The sequence below is a fragment of the Sceloporus undulatus genome, chromosome 3 (assembly GCF_019175285.1).
Source record: "Sceloporus undulatus isolate JIND9_A2432 ecotype Alabama chromosome 3, SceUnd_v1.1, whole genome shotgun sequence".
NCBI classification, from domain to species: domain Eukaryota; kingdom Metazoa; phylum Chordata; class Lepidosauria; order Squamata; family Phrynosomatidae; genus Sceloporus; species Sceloporus undulatus.
In genome coordinates this window covers 11,121,436-11,135,457 of record NC_056524.1, presented here as the reverse complement: position 1 = coordinate 11,135,457, position 14,022 = coordinate 11,121,436, and the positions used below count along the sequence as shown (strand labels likewise).

The 14,022-nt window shown below is 43.9% G+C and overlaps 1 protein-coding gene across 1 annotated transcript in view; it reads right to left on the bottom strand.

Moving 5' to 3' along the window:
- Nucleotides 1-14,022, bottom strand: part of PCF11 (PCF11 cleavage and polyadenylation factor subunit) — a 36,166-nt gene that overhangs the window by 15,772 nt on the left and 6,372 nt on the right. The window contains 1 exon segment of the mRNA XM_042456960.1: nt 6,026-6,379. Coding sequence (XP_042312894.1) covers nt 6,026-6,379 — 354 coding nt within the window.

Below are 14,022 nucleotides of genomic sequence, written 5' to 3'. Positions count from 1 at the left end.
AATGCCCACGTAGGGAGCATTCAATAGTCTGGTTAACCCGCACCCACAAAGAGACACCAGCACCCACACACCGTACGGAGTTGCTGGATTATGAAAGCAAAAACATTTGAAGCTCAACTTAATGGTTTTGCATTATTGCAGCATTTTATCAAACCACGCGCCAAAGAGTCACATCTCCTGCAATAGAAGGAGGTTCTTTTTTAAAAAAGAGTTTTGTCAAATATTTTTCGCTCCCTCACCCACAACTGAAGATAAATATGGGTCACAAATGGAAATACAATCTAAAAATTATTTTAAAGTAAGTACCAATCAGAGCTCATAAGAGATTGTCCTTATCATCCCAAATAAATACCACTGTAATTTTGCTGGGTTACTTCCTCTGCAAGACCCCGCTCTGGAGACTTGTGGCATATTTCAATCACACAAGACACCACCAGTGGTCATCAAATGCAGTATTGTGTGGTTTCCTATTTCCCTCCATCAGACGTGATTTCTGAGGCCTACTTTGATTACATATACTGTTAGTTATCATCTTAAGTGTTATTATATCAGTTATTCTCTGCTTCTCCCTGCTGCCTTGTGTGAAGTTTCACACAGAGCTGAGATCAGCATCTGTAAAATGGCACATTGATTTGGATGTATAACTGCCCTAAAATTGGTTTGGGGGGGTTCCAGGGAGCTGTAATGCCAAAAACTAACTTTTCCAAGTTGGGAACATCCCACACGCAGCAGGGATATCTCTCTGTGAAACAGACAAAACAGCCCAGTTTGCCCCGTTTGGTTAGAGTGGCTCTCGTTCCAACATGTTGCTTAAGGATCACTAACAGATCAAGAATTCAACACTATCCTTAACAGTAGCACCTCTGGTGCCAGTGCACAATAGATAATTGAGTGCTACAGAAGCCCTAGCAAAACTTTGATGACACAAAGGAACACCAAGAACTAGGGACCACAAGCACTTCATAGGGAAGCCATGGTCCAGTTCCAAAATGTTTGCTCCAATGTCCCACCAGGTCAGCTTGGCTAACCGAAGCCAAACGAGTTGCAGTACATCGAAATACAGCTAGGGTTGACAGGTACCATGATACTAGCAGGGTGGCAGGACAAGCAGAGAAGATGGACCAAGAGCCAAGGCCATGTGCACTAGGAAAGAAGTGGTAAAGACAAGAAGGATCCTTGTTGGACCACCTACGACTGATGAAAGGGATATAAAAGGCTAACTTTTTTGGATGGCAACGGTTTTGGGCAGAATTTCGCCCCCCACTGATAATGGCGTTATTTTTGGTTCTCTCTATCTATCAAATTTAATATTACGGTCGTGCTCTGCTCCTGTGTGCTTAATAACAACAAACAAAAACAACATACTGGTACAACAGTTCCAGACATATCTAGTTATCCACAATATCTGCATCCAAGCGTATTCAACCATCCACAGTCTTTGAATACTTATATACACAGCACAACCCACCAAAAGCTCAAACGCTGAGTTCTTTATGCCATTTGTGTACTAAGGGATTTACAGCTATTTTACTATGCATCCTATCTTATAGGGACTTGTACCATCCTCTTGATTAAGGTTTACCACACGGATTGGTCCTGGTTACCAACCACAGATTGGATACCGAGAAGGGCCCACGTATCACAACCTAAAACTTTGTACAACTTTTTAAAAAAATGAACACAGTATTTTTATTAACAATTAGATTTTAAGTACAGGTTTAAAACACATTAGGAAAAATAAGATAAGAAAAAGTGAGTAAAGGCATAACACAACCACCACTGCAAAAAAGTATCATTTTGGGGGATTTTTTTGCCCACAATAAGAAGGTCCATTCTGAAATAAAAAGGTTTGTCCTCCTGGGGGAAAGAGAGCAGAAAGAATGCAGTTTAAAAGAGAAGAAAGAAATAGCTACTTCTTAGTCAGGCCTGCATCTACAACTATGCATATTAAGGCACTTTGACAACACTTTAACTGCCATGGCTTCAAGGTGGTGGTGAATTCTGTATGTGGACTTTGTGAGATATTAGCCTTCTCTGTCAGAGACCCTCTTGTGCCACAACAGAACTAACAATCCCAAGATCCATAGCACTGAACCCTTGTGATATAGACATTGTCAAACGTGCATTATACTGCAGTGCAGATGCAACCCTGCACCAAACACACCTGTAATAAGGATTGGTTGGACCACAAAATTAGAAAGAGTACCTCCCCCTACTGTATATATATCTGCCAAAGGACTGAGGTGTTGTGCAGGTCCTTTCTCTGTGTGCCACCAAGTTAAGCAATACACACTGAGGACATGGACAACGGGGCCTCCCTTGCTGTGCACCCACCCCCCTTGTGGAATAGCTGTTGTTGTGTGTGCGTTGTCAAGTCAGTTCGGACTTATGGCTAAACTAAGGCAAACCTAATCACGGTTTTTCGCTGCAAATTCTTCAGAAGGGGTTTGCCACTGCCGCCCCCTTGAGGGCGAGAGTATGTGACTTGCCCAAGAACACTCAGTGGGCTTACATGGCTGAGCCGGGATTCAACTCGGTTTCCAGAGCCCTAGCCAACACTCAAACTACTACAACACTACACCCAACTGGCTCCGGGAATCTGTAGAATACCTTCCCTCTGTTGTTGGACTATGACTCGGAGATCAGGGTTTCGTTCCCGGCCCAGCATGAAACCCATCTGGGCAGTCACACTCTCCACCTCAGGGAAGGCAAATGGCAACCAACCCGTTAAGGCATGGCTTTTTCTTAAAGCCCTCAGGGACCTAGTACGTTTATCCAGTTTGTACATGCAGACAGTTAATTAACTTGCTTGAAATTTTGATATAGCTAATAAGTTTCATAGCAATTTATTTAATTGGCTTAAAGTTTAGATTGTTTTAAATTGTTTCGAACTGAGTTTTAACTGTTTTCTGCCTGCCAGGAGCTAAGATATATTTAAATAATCGGCCACCAAGTGACTTTTCCAGATTGGCCAACATCAAATCATAGCTAGATAAATGCTCCAGGGAGCCAACCAAACGAAGCGGCGTAGGGAGAGGGAGAGCCTTCTATGTTGTTTGTTTTCCAGTGTCTTATTTTGGGGTATATGTCTTTAGTATCTGGAGGTTCTATAGCCACCATTTATTAACAGACCCCTCCTCCCTCAATAAGGTCTGATCAAAGGTGGTCTTCCCACAACGCTTAAAAAGAAATCCACCAAAGATTTATTCAGTTAATACATTATTTCCACCACACCACCTGATCAGTTTGAGCGACACCGTAATGCAGAATAATCTAGTTTAACACCACTAACTGTCTGTGGATCAATGCTATGGAATGCTGAGAACGCTGCAATTGTTGCAGCAACTGAACTCCTCGATCTAGAAGGCTAAGTGTCCTCACAAAACTAGAAATCACAGAATCCCAAGCAAAACGGAGCCAGGGAGTTAAAAGTGTGTCAAACTGGACTATTTTCTGCAGTGCGGATGCACCACTAGTTTTGTAAAACAGCCAAACAAAAATAACACTTTAACAAGACAAGAAATTAAAATGTGGGGCGAAGCAGGAGACATCCCACTTCTCTCCACATTTGATAATGTTATTAAGCTTCTTATGAAACCTGTCTGCCAGTCTCCTTTATAGTTCCCTGGACCCACCAAGCTTTGAGATTTGCATTCAGGCACAAAGCCGAGATGACACATTTGGTGACTCTCCTTTGAGAAAGCAGACGTTTCTGGAATGGCAAGTGAAATTTATAATCTCTTCCATCAATGATGGGGAATGGCAGCAGTCTGTGCAGAACCTAAGGCCAAGCATCAGGATGACTGAAGCCATACAATAGGGGCAGAAAAGAGAATATAAAGGGCCATACAGACAGGCCAAAATAAATCTGCTTTGGGGTCACTTCGGAGGTATGCTGTTAAATGATGCATTTGCCAAGAACCAGAAGCTGCGCAAAAGCTGCAATCTAGTCCTAGGACTGGAGTTGCTCTTGGCACAGCTTCTTCGGGACTCTAGGACACATGCATCATTTAATAGCTCCAAAGTGACCCAAGCAGGTTTATTTTGACCTGTCGTACAGGGCCTAAGTCTCCCCAAATCCAGATCACTATGAGATACTTGTACTGGATTTCTTTTTTAACTTGGCCTGTTTGTAGACCTACCAGGTGAACCAGTCCAAAGTCATGTAATTTTAAAGAGCTGGAAAGGATCACAAAGCTCATTTAAAATCCAGCCCTGCACCAGGCAGGAATACACAAGCTGAGCACTCCTGAGGTGGAATCTCTTTCCTGTAGCTTGCATCCATTGCTCAAGAGACTAGACCTCGAGCAATGGATGCATGCTACAGGAAAAGAGATAGCCACCTCAATTGGAAGAACTATCCTGACAGTAAGGTCTGTTGACATGGAACACACTCCTGCGGAGTGTAGTGGAGTCTCCTTCCTTGGAGATCTTTAGCAGAGGCTGATGGCCATCTGTCAGGGATGCTTGATTGAGATTCCCTGCATGCAGAATGGGGTTTAACTGGATGGCCCATTGGTCTCTTCCAACTCTACAATTCTATGATTCTATGAAAGAAGCCCATCCAACCTCTGTTTAAAGCCTCCTCCAGAACAGCAGAGTCCACCAGAGTTAGTTTAGTTTAATGTTGTAACTCCAAGTTATAACAAAACAGTATAAAACATAGTTATTAAAATTAACAACTTCAAAAATGATTACAGTTTTAAAAGTAGGGGGAAAAGCAAAGTGGCGGAGACAACACATAATTTTTAACACATATAACATTAAAATGCCTACTACAATTTTCTGCCACCCATGGCTTTCATTTGTTAGGGACTTCTGGGATGTAGTTTTGGTGAGACATTTTTTTTCCTGCTTCCGTTTAAAGCTGCTATGGTCACTGTGTTGGCAAAGCACATTATGCCAGGGTGCATTGTCATAATGTCTGTGGTATTAATAAATACAGGTTCAGGGCTAGGTTCCAGGCCAGTGTCATCTTGTGAGGGCCATTAACACCACCTCAAGAGCACCTTGGTGAGGGGAATACCCACCTTTCAAACATGGGAGTTCAGAAAGCGGAACTCATGATTCAAATGCGACAGAAGGGCAGGGCATGGCATGTCCGGCGAATGAAGACTACGGTACTCTGTGGTATTTTTTTCCTGGCTGTATCTTGCCCACGGTCATCTCGTGGCTATTCAAAGATAAGAAAACATCTGAAGAGCCGGCAACGCCCAGCGCTTATCAGGACGTGGGAACTAAGCGATACACCCTGCAGCAGCATGCGATGATTCCCAGAGAGATGAGACCTCAGCGTCCGCCAGACGAGGCCGTCCACGTAACTCCGCCCTTGGCTGATAGTTTTTATCACTCACTTGCATTCAAGTACAGTAGTCTACCGAGAGGACACCAGAAAGAGGTTCGTAGGTCTGGCACCCAACACCTTTGAAAGCGATGTAAACAGGCACGATGGCCAGGACAAAGGCCAGTTCTAAACAGCGAACCGTTCTGTCCTTATTTAAAAACCCACTTCCCAGGTACATGGTTTAGAAGCTAAAATAAAAACATAAAATTGTGGAGCGAAGAAACCAGTATGAACACCAGGCGAAAATTTACGCCGTGGATCCACCTTCGAGGCGCTAAGCTAGGCCTCGTTACCCATAGCAACGGCCGAGCGAGGCAAACCGACCAATAGGAAAAAGGCACAGAAACCGAGTGTTGCGAAAAGGGGCGGGGCTAGGGAAATAACCCTACATTCTCCCCCCCCCCCTCCCTTCCACAGTGTGGTGGTTGCAAACGTCAACCAAATCAGCGCAAAGCCATCACTCGCGCAGCCTCACCGCCAGCGCCGACCAATCGTAACAAAGCGTGTCGTACAGTGACGCAAGCGGCGGCGGGGACCAATCAGGACGCGGATTGGGGGGACGTGTAACCAATGGCGGCTCGCCGCAGCGAACAAAAGGGTCCCTTGCTAAGCCCCTCCCTTGAAGACCAATTCATATGACGCAGCGGTTGGAGCCGGAGGAGGAAGGAGGAGGCAACCCGCCAGCCGTGGCCGCCATTTTGTCCGTGTCTTGTTCTGCGAGAAGCGCGTCCGGAGAGAAGCCGCGACGAAGACGACGGCAACAGCGGCCAGAGGATGAGCTCCGGGCGAACTAAGCGCAGCACCCGCGGCGCGGAGGAGGCCATTGCAACGACAGCCGGGGGGGCGGGAGGAGCAAGAGGAGGCAGGGGGTGTTCTGGTTCGGTCGCTCTTTCCCTCTCCTCGGCGGGAGCCCAGGATGTCGGGCGGCGGCAGCACTTCTTCCAATAGCACGCAGCAGCGGGTGCGAAGGGTCTGGCGGCGGGGAGGAGGCGGCGGGGAGGACGCCTGCCGCGACACCAGTCTTCGCTGGAGGACCTGACGTTCAACAGCAAGCCCCACATCAACATGCTGACCATCCTGGCCGAGAAACGTGCCCTTGCCCTGCCGCCAAGGACATCGTCTCTCCTATCGAGGCGAGGCGCAAATCGCCAAGGTTTTTATAAACTCCCCGCGCCGGAATACTAGAGAGAGATAGAGATCTATACGAGCCCCTCCGTCCTCCTTCTCTCCTCTTCCCTCGATCTCCCTGACTTCATCCCCCCTTTCTTTCTCTCTTCTCCCCATCTCTAGGGCCCCTCGTTAGTCAGAGTATTAGAAGCAAAAGCACCCTTTCCGTGACCATCCCCCCTTCCTTCGTCTCTAGGGCCAAGGCCCCCTCCTCCCCATCAGTCAAGAAGTATGAGGGGGTGGGTTGGAGATCATGGAGGAAAAAGAGGCCAGGCATGAGGGGCTGTCTAGGGACACAGTTCCCCTCGGAAGGAGAAGAGCCTAAAGAGCAACAGCAGAGAGAGAGAGAGAGAGATCAGGTTATGGACGAAAAGCCCAAGGAAGGAAGGCTTTGTCAAAAGAGAGGCGACAGAAAAAGCAAGGCAGATGGGAGATTGTGGGCGAAGAGGAAGGGAGGCTGAGATGAGAAAGAAAGACAAGGCCCAGCCAGTTCTCCTTGTTACGTTCCCCTTTTAGTCAGAGGGAGGGAGAGCCCGAAGGGTTGGGAGAATTCAGGAGGCAGTTGGGGGAATGGGGGGGGGAAGCCAGGCCGGCCCTGCTCCCCTTTCAGCTGGGCCAGAGAAGACCAAGGGAAAGAAGGCAGATCCAAGAATGGAGGAGGGAAAAGCAAACAAGTCTAGGCCCACATTCCCCTCTTTAAGACTTTAAAAGAGAGGAAGTGGGCTGGGATTCCTTCCTCATTTGCCCCCCATTCTCGTGACTGCCTTTTTTGGCCCAGTCCATGGAGGGAGGGGGAGGCAGATGGGGAATGAGAGGGAAGAGAAAGCAAGGCAAGGGCCAGATTCCCCTCCATCCTCTGTTTAGTCAGATGCAGGGAAAGAAGAGGGGGATTGTTCTGAATGCATGGTGACACAGAGAGATTAAGGAGTGTGTGGGGGGGAGGACACTGTGGATTGGAAGCAAAAAGGGTAGATCAGGGAATGAGAGCAAAAGACAGGGAAAGGGGGAAGCAGAGAAAAGGCCTACAGAGGAGGATAAGGCAAAGGGGGCTTGGCTAGGCCAAGGAACTGGATCCTGAGAAAGGGGCAAATGTATAGTCTTGCAAGAATTTTGCTTGTCTGATTATACATGCTGAGCTCTCTCTCTCTCCACACAAGACAGAGGTTATGGGCCCTTGTTGTCCAAAGTACGCACAGCCAAATCCCCGCCTGACCCACAAACGTATTGCCAGGATCAGGGCAGATTATAAAGCAGTTTGTGGATGATGATGGGTCCAGCCATGGGAGCATAGAAACCCTGTGGGTGATGAAGGAACGGACCAGGCAGTCAGTGGGTGCCAGTGGTGTGTGGGATTGGGGTGCTGGGGAACACAGTATGGCGCCCCAGAGGGCTAGAGCTCGTGCGGTGGAGCAGTTTGAGTAGTGGATAGGCCTCTGGGGAGCGAGGGCCACAGAACCCCCAGGCTGACCTTGGCAAGTCACACACTCTCTCAGCTTCAGAGCAATGGCAAACCCTCTGAAGACACTATCAAAGAACACCCATGGCCTTAGGGCTGCCAACCTTAGGGTTGCCATAAGTCGGGAAAGACTTGAAGACAACAACAACATAATGTTGATTCCTCTTGGTGGGGCTGCTTTTCCGGCTTTGGTGAAGTGACTTAGAGATTGGCACGGCTGGTGAGGGGGGTCTGGATACTGTAGGAAGTGACAAGAATGGGAGGGCGCATCGGAGGTGGCTTTTCTATGCAAAATGGGCCCTTAGGTATGGAAAACCCCTCAGAGGTTAGTAAAAGCCGCCCAGACAGTATTCTGTGGGGAGGGCATTCTCTGGTAGGTCAGGTTGGGGGGGGATGTCTAGTTACATTGTAAAGGGAATATGGGATTTTAGATTGGCAACAGCATTGGCGCAGCAGCTGATTGCCGCGCCCTGGCCAGGAACAGGAGCAGCCACCATGGCAGGCTCTCAAGCTTGTGTAAAAGAGAAGGACACATGGCGGCCTGGCAGTGACTGGTGCAGCAGAAGCCATGCTTTGCCATGCTCTCCTGCTCTTCGCAGGTGGCATGCTTTGATCTTAGGCTCACTGGCCTCTGAATAGAATTAAAGGATCAAAATAAGATTTTGCAAACAAGTATGGCTTTATCGCGTCACCTGCTGTGCTAGTTTAGATAGATGAAACCTAGAAATTTGTTGTTTATGAAGGAGGGAAGGTCTATCGTTTCTCCCTATGCTGTTTTCTGGGAAAGATGTTTGCAAGGCGAGGGGATTATTATATTTCTAGAACCCTTGAGCATAGAATAATGACAGTGTGAAGTTGAAGGCTTTCATGGTCGCATCCATAGGTTTTTGTGGGTTTTTCGGATTATGTGGCCATGGTCTAGAATAGTTTATTCCTGACTTCTCACCACGCATCTAGGCTGCCATCTTCAGAGAATGAATTCTCCGAAGATGCCAGCCACAGATGCTGGTGGAACGTCAGAAATAAAGTCTTCCAGAACATGGCCACATAATCCAAAAAACCCACAAAACCTAAGCATAAGGACAGATTAGAAGGGAGTGTTGTGTGTGTGTTGTGTGAGAGAGAGAAGAGTTTGCCTCTCCTGAAAGAGCAGCCTATTCTTTAAGGCAGAAAAAGTGCTCATTTGTCTGATAATCGCAGCAGCCTTTAAATTCCCACATGGCTTGCCAGAATGAATATGGTGCAAAAAGAAGAAGCAGACTCAGACTAGTCAAGGCATTATGTCAGAAAATCTAGGCAGTGTGTTTGGTGGCTGCATGCCATTTAGGTTTAGCTTTGCCTTTTTGCCCAGGACTTCGGAATCCTTTTATCATTCAAGTAGTGAAAGGCTAACATACGACTAATCAGTAAAGCATCTCAGGTCCTTGCCCCTTTCCCTCCATCCCTCCCCCTTCTCTGTTTCCTTCAGGTTGCTGGGTTTTTTTTATTTGGCAATTAATCTGGGGGTTTAAATGATAAATAAAAATTCCTGTATTGAAAGCAGGAATAGGGGAAAGCTTCTTGTCAGTGTAGATTGAGTAACACAATATATTCCCAGACACTTTCCACACTTAGTTTTCATATGTTTTCACTCCTCTGTAAGTGACTGGAAGTACATAAAGGATCATACATTCCAGTACTGTTGGTTTGGGTTGGGTGGTTACCTAGTTATCCCCTTAAGTGTATTTAAAAACATCTAAATCGTACCTCATTAGATTTGCTTAGTTGTCATTAGTGACCACGATGATACAAGAGATTTGAGTTTCCTGAAAACTACTTTTCAAAGTTGTGTCTGGAGATAAGTTTCTATTAGTGTAAATCAGAGTGGTTTGATTACATTTTTAATAAATGATTTTGAAATGTGTGACTGGTATTCAAAAATGTAAATAAAATGTATGAAATATGTATTTGTCTTTTTATTTCCGGGTGTAGTGCAGAATCTGGTTTGTAAAGTGTTAAAATTATCTGGGGCCTGGGTGTTACAACAAAGAACGTGGACGAGAAGGCTGAAAACTGGAAGTTTAACAGAGAAACCCAGGCCCCCACATTTTCAACACTCATTCGTGTCACCTTTGGAGGAGAACAACACGCAGTCTATTGGCAACTCTGAATATGGTTTTCCTGCAGATGAACTTGAAATTAATTCACCTCCGGTTTGCTAGTGCTTTGTGTGCCCTTCCCCATTTCACAGCTGCCTGATAATCTAAACTTGGGTTTGCCTGAGCATTTAGATGACCTCCATTAATCCCAGTGTGTTTTCTTTTAAAAACCCATGGGGTAGTTTGGTAACTTAAGTGCTACAGTCCTGAGTTCTCATCACAAGTGGCATTCTTCTCATTTCAAGTTGGGGGCTTGCTTCTTCATTCCCAAAAGGAGATCCGTGATAGTCTGCTTCCCTGTATCAGAGCTTCACACACAGATCCATCAGTGTATTAAGGATTTTATAATCCGTGAAATAGCAGCTTTGCTACAGAGAAAATATATTGCATGCTTTGGGATTAAGACTTGAATAAAACAGCTACATCTTGGACTGCCTGAGATCTGTTGAGAACCTGTGCACAAATAGTCCCAAGCAGCTTTACTTTATTCTTCCCAAATCTGCTGTAATAGTAAAATTGAAGCCTGACAGTGGGCAGTTACATTGTGATTAGTCAATTACTCTAATTCCCCACTCTTCGGTAGTAATAACCTTATACTCTACCTGCCATATATGCCATGCCTGCTCTGTCTTTGTTTTATATGAAGGCATACATCCCTTTGCTCTTCATTTTCCTTTATATGAATTGGATAAAGCCCCACCTGGTGAAGGCTGATATAACTACCATCTGAAACCAAATTCAGATAGTGGCAGTCTGATGAAATGGTTTAAATGTCTTGTGCACAAAAACAACCCAGAACACATATTGAGGGTAAAGATGGTTCAGGTTTACCCACACTTAAAAAAACAGTACAAAAAACAAAAACAAAGATGGGTTACCAGTCCACCTTCTGCAAATTTCTTCACAACTTGAGCAGCTCACCTCATCTGGGTATTGAAATTGACAGTGATTCCAGCCCTAGAGTGCCAGGCGTAAAACCGCATGTAAATACTAGATTTAGAATTATGGGGTAAAATGGGAATTATGCTACTCCTGTGCCGAAGGAGGATAACTAATAAGCAACAATGATAGAACCATTTAATTACCCTTCTGAAGAGGTCTCCATGCATTCTGATGTTTTTGGGAAGCTTCCTACCCCTGAGATAATGCTGATTTGAACAAATCCGAGTAGGCTTCCACTTTCCTTGGAAGTTAAGCCTCAGCAACACAGAGTGCACTGCATGAACTGGAGCACATCTTTTATATGGAGAAAACTGTCCAGCCGGCCCCCTTGCGCATGAGGAGTGTCCAGACCTGGAAGACTGTCTTCTGTGCCAGTCTTTGGCTTCAGTTACAAGTCTTTCTATTCGCCACCAAACTCCATTTGGATGAATCCTTTTTTTTTTTGCTTCCAGTTGTATGGTTTTGACAGAGTCAGAGTGAGTTGGACAGAGTTGGTGACACTTTTCAAGCATTTGTGGATTGCAGCGAAGTAACATTATGCCAAACGTGGCTTGCTCAACAACACTGATGGTCATCTTTCCATCCACTGAGAGTTTCCCCTTCGTTTATGGGCTTAAATCTTTAAATTGGTTCATTGCCCCTCTTAGAGAGATCACAACAAGTTGGCATGTGTGCCTGTAAATCTATTCTGTTCCTACAATATAAAAACGGTCTGTTTGATAATCCTAACAGTAATATTATGTCTTGGGTCTGTTTGGAATATATTTCACAATTTAATAGATAATACCTGGTGGGTTTTGGGTTTTTTTTGGGGGAGTTGAATTAGCAAGCTTCTCAAGTTCTGTGAAGTATCTTTTCTTTGAAAAAAATTATACAAATAGAGGTATGGTATTTGGGGAATGTGACTCAAACGGAAATCATGCTTTTGTTAAACTAAACATCTTAAGTTTTCTTCTTATTACCCAGGCTCCTTCTAATGAGAAACTTCCTGTTATGTACCTTATGGATTCCATTGTCAAGAATGTTGGAAGAGAGTATCTTGCTGCATTTACTAAAAACTTAGTTGCAACATTTGTTAATGTGTTTGAAAGGTTATATAGATGTGCTTTCATAAATATTTTCAGATTTGCTGTTGCATAACACAGCACTTGGCACCAAGTCTTAGTTTTGTGTGTGTGGCGGGGTACAAAATGTGAAGAATGCATTTGAATCTTTTATATATCTCACTGTTTAAAAATGGCATTCTCGAATGTGAATGATATTCAGATAATGATGATACAAAACCAAGTGCTTGTTTATTGGTACATGGTGTAAAATGTAAAAGGCATATCCAGAACTAGGAAAATAGGCATTTAAAAGCTGAACGAACTGCAGTTTTGCTTTAATTTTCCTTCTTGTATCAGATTTTTCTCTCTGTGACATCAGTAAAAGTGAATGCTTAAAGCTTACCACACTCCTTATCCAGAGGAATTGATAATCAAGTGTGTTTGTATGCTCTTGTGTACCTTACACAGCAAATCTTTCAGTAATTTATGATAGTGGATTATGCAAACATTGGTTATTTAAATGGAGCCTGTTAAAATTGGTGATCTGTTGATCTTTACATGTAATCTTTTCCCCATCCCCATTAGATTTGTGTTGAAAATGAAAAGGATTCAGTTTAGTTTGGTTTTGCCCAAATGGTTTTGAAAACAGGCTGGAATAGTTTAGTTATTCAAACATTATTGTCTTAATGTTTGAATAACTAAAGTATTCCAGCCTGTTTTCAAAACCATTTGGGCAAAACCAAACTAAACAGAGGAAAATTAAAGCAGAACTGCAGTTCATCTTATTCAAACGATAACATTTTTGTATTCATTGGGACCTTGTAGCACCTTTCAGATTGATTGAGCAAAAGAACTATGAATATTGATATTCCGGACTAACACAGCTCTCTCTCTGAATCCTTATTTCTGTTTAATTATTAATAATTTGTGGGTTGGTTCCTGACTTAATCGTGCTTATACTAAACTCACTGAAATCAGTGGAACTCGTCTTAGTAAGGTTTTAATGTAAGTTCTACTTACTTCATTGTGCTTGCTCTAGGGATGATTAAGTCTTGATCGAGTAATTTGTGAGACACACCTTGATGAGGCTGAGATTTCAAATACAAACAGTTTTATACTTTTAGACTCCACATGGATATTTTCAGTAGCTGTATAAAACAAGGTGGTGGAAAGAAATTAAGACATTCAATTCATGACTACCATGCAACAGGGCATAACCTGCCTATGCGTACTTACATAAGTGCTTGATTTAAGTTGGATAATGCAGCATGAATGCAATAGTTTGTTTTATTCAGCCTATGCCTCCTTGAGAGAAATGTCATGTGTAATTTTAAAAAAATCAGTGTTGTTTTGTGAGTTGTTTTGAGGGTCTAGTTGGGAACATACAGTAGAATATTAGTTTTAAAAATAAAATGGGGTAAAGTATTTATCTCTGTAACTCATGTGGAAAGTATATATATTAAATGTTCTGATACTTATACAAGCCACAGTATTTCAGCTGTGTTAACTTGAGTTCGCTTGACATCAGTGGAACTTCAGTACACACATATGGACAAGGTATAGCTAGAGATCTTGATGTGTAGAAAGAAGCATAATACATGTGTTATATTAACATAACAAGCCATAGAATTGTTCTGTTGTTCTTAGGTGGATGAAAATACTAGGAAAAGTTTATTTAAATTGCGTTCCACGTGGGATGAAATTTTCCCTTTGAAGAAACTGTATGCTCTCGATGTCCGGGTGAATTCAGTAGACCCTGCTTGGCCAATTAAGCCATTACCCCCTAATGTGAATACTTCTAGCATCCATGTGAATCCTAAGTTTTTAAATAAATCGGTAAGTTTTCATGACCACTGTGTGCTGATTTCAAGTGGGGTTATCTCATTTTATGTCAGACACTGGGACTTTGTGCATTTTGAGGTACTATTA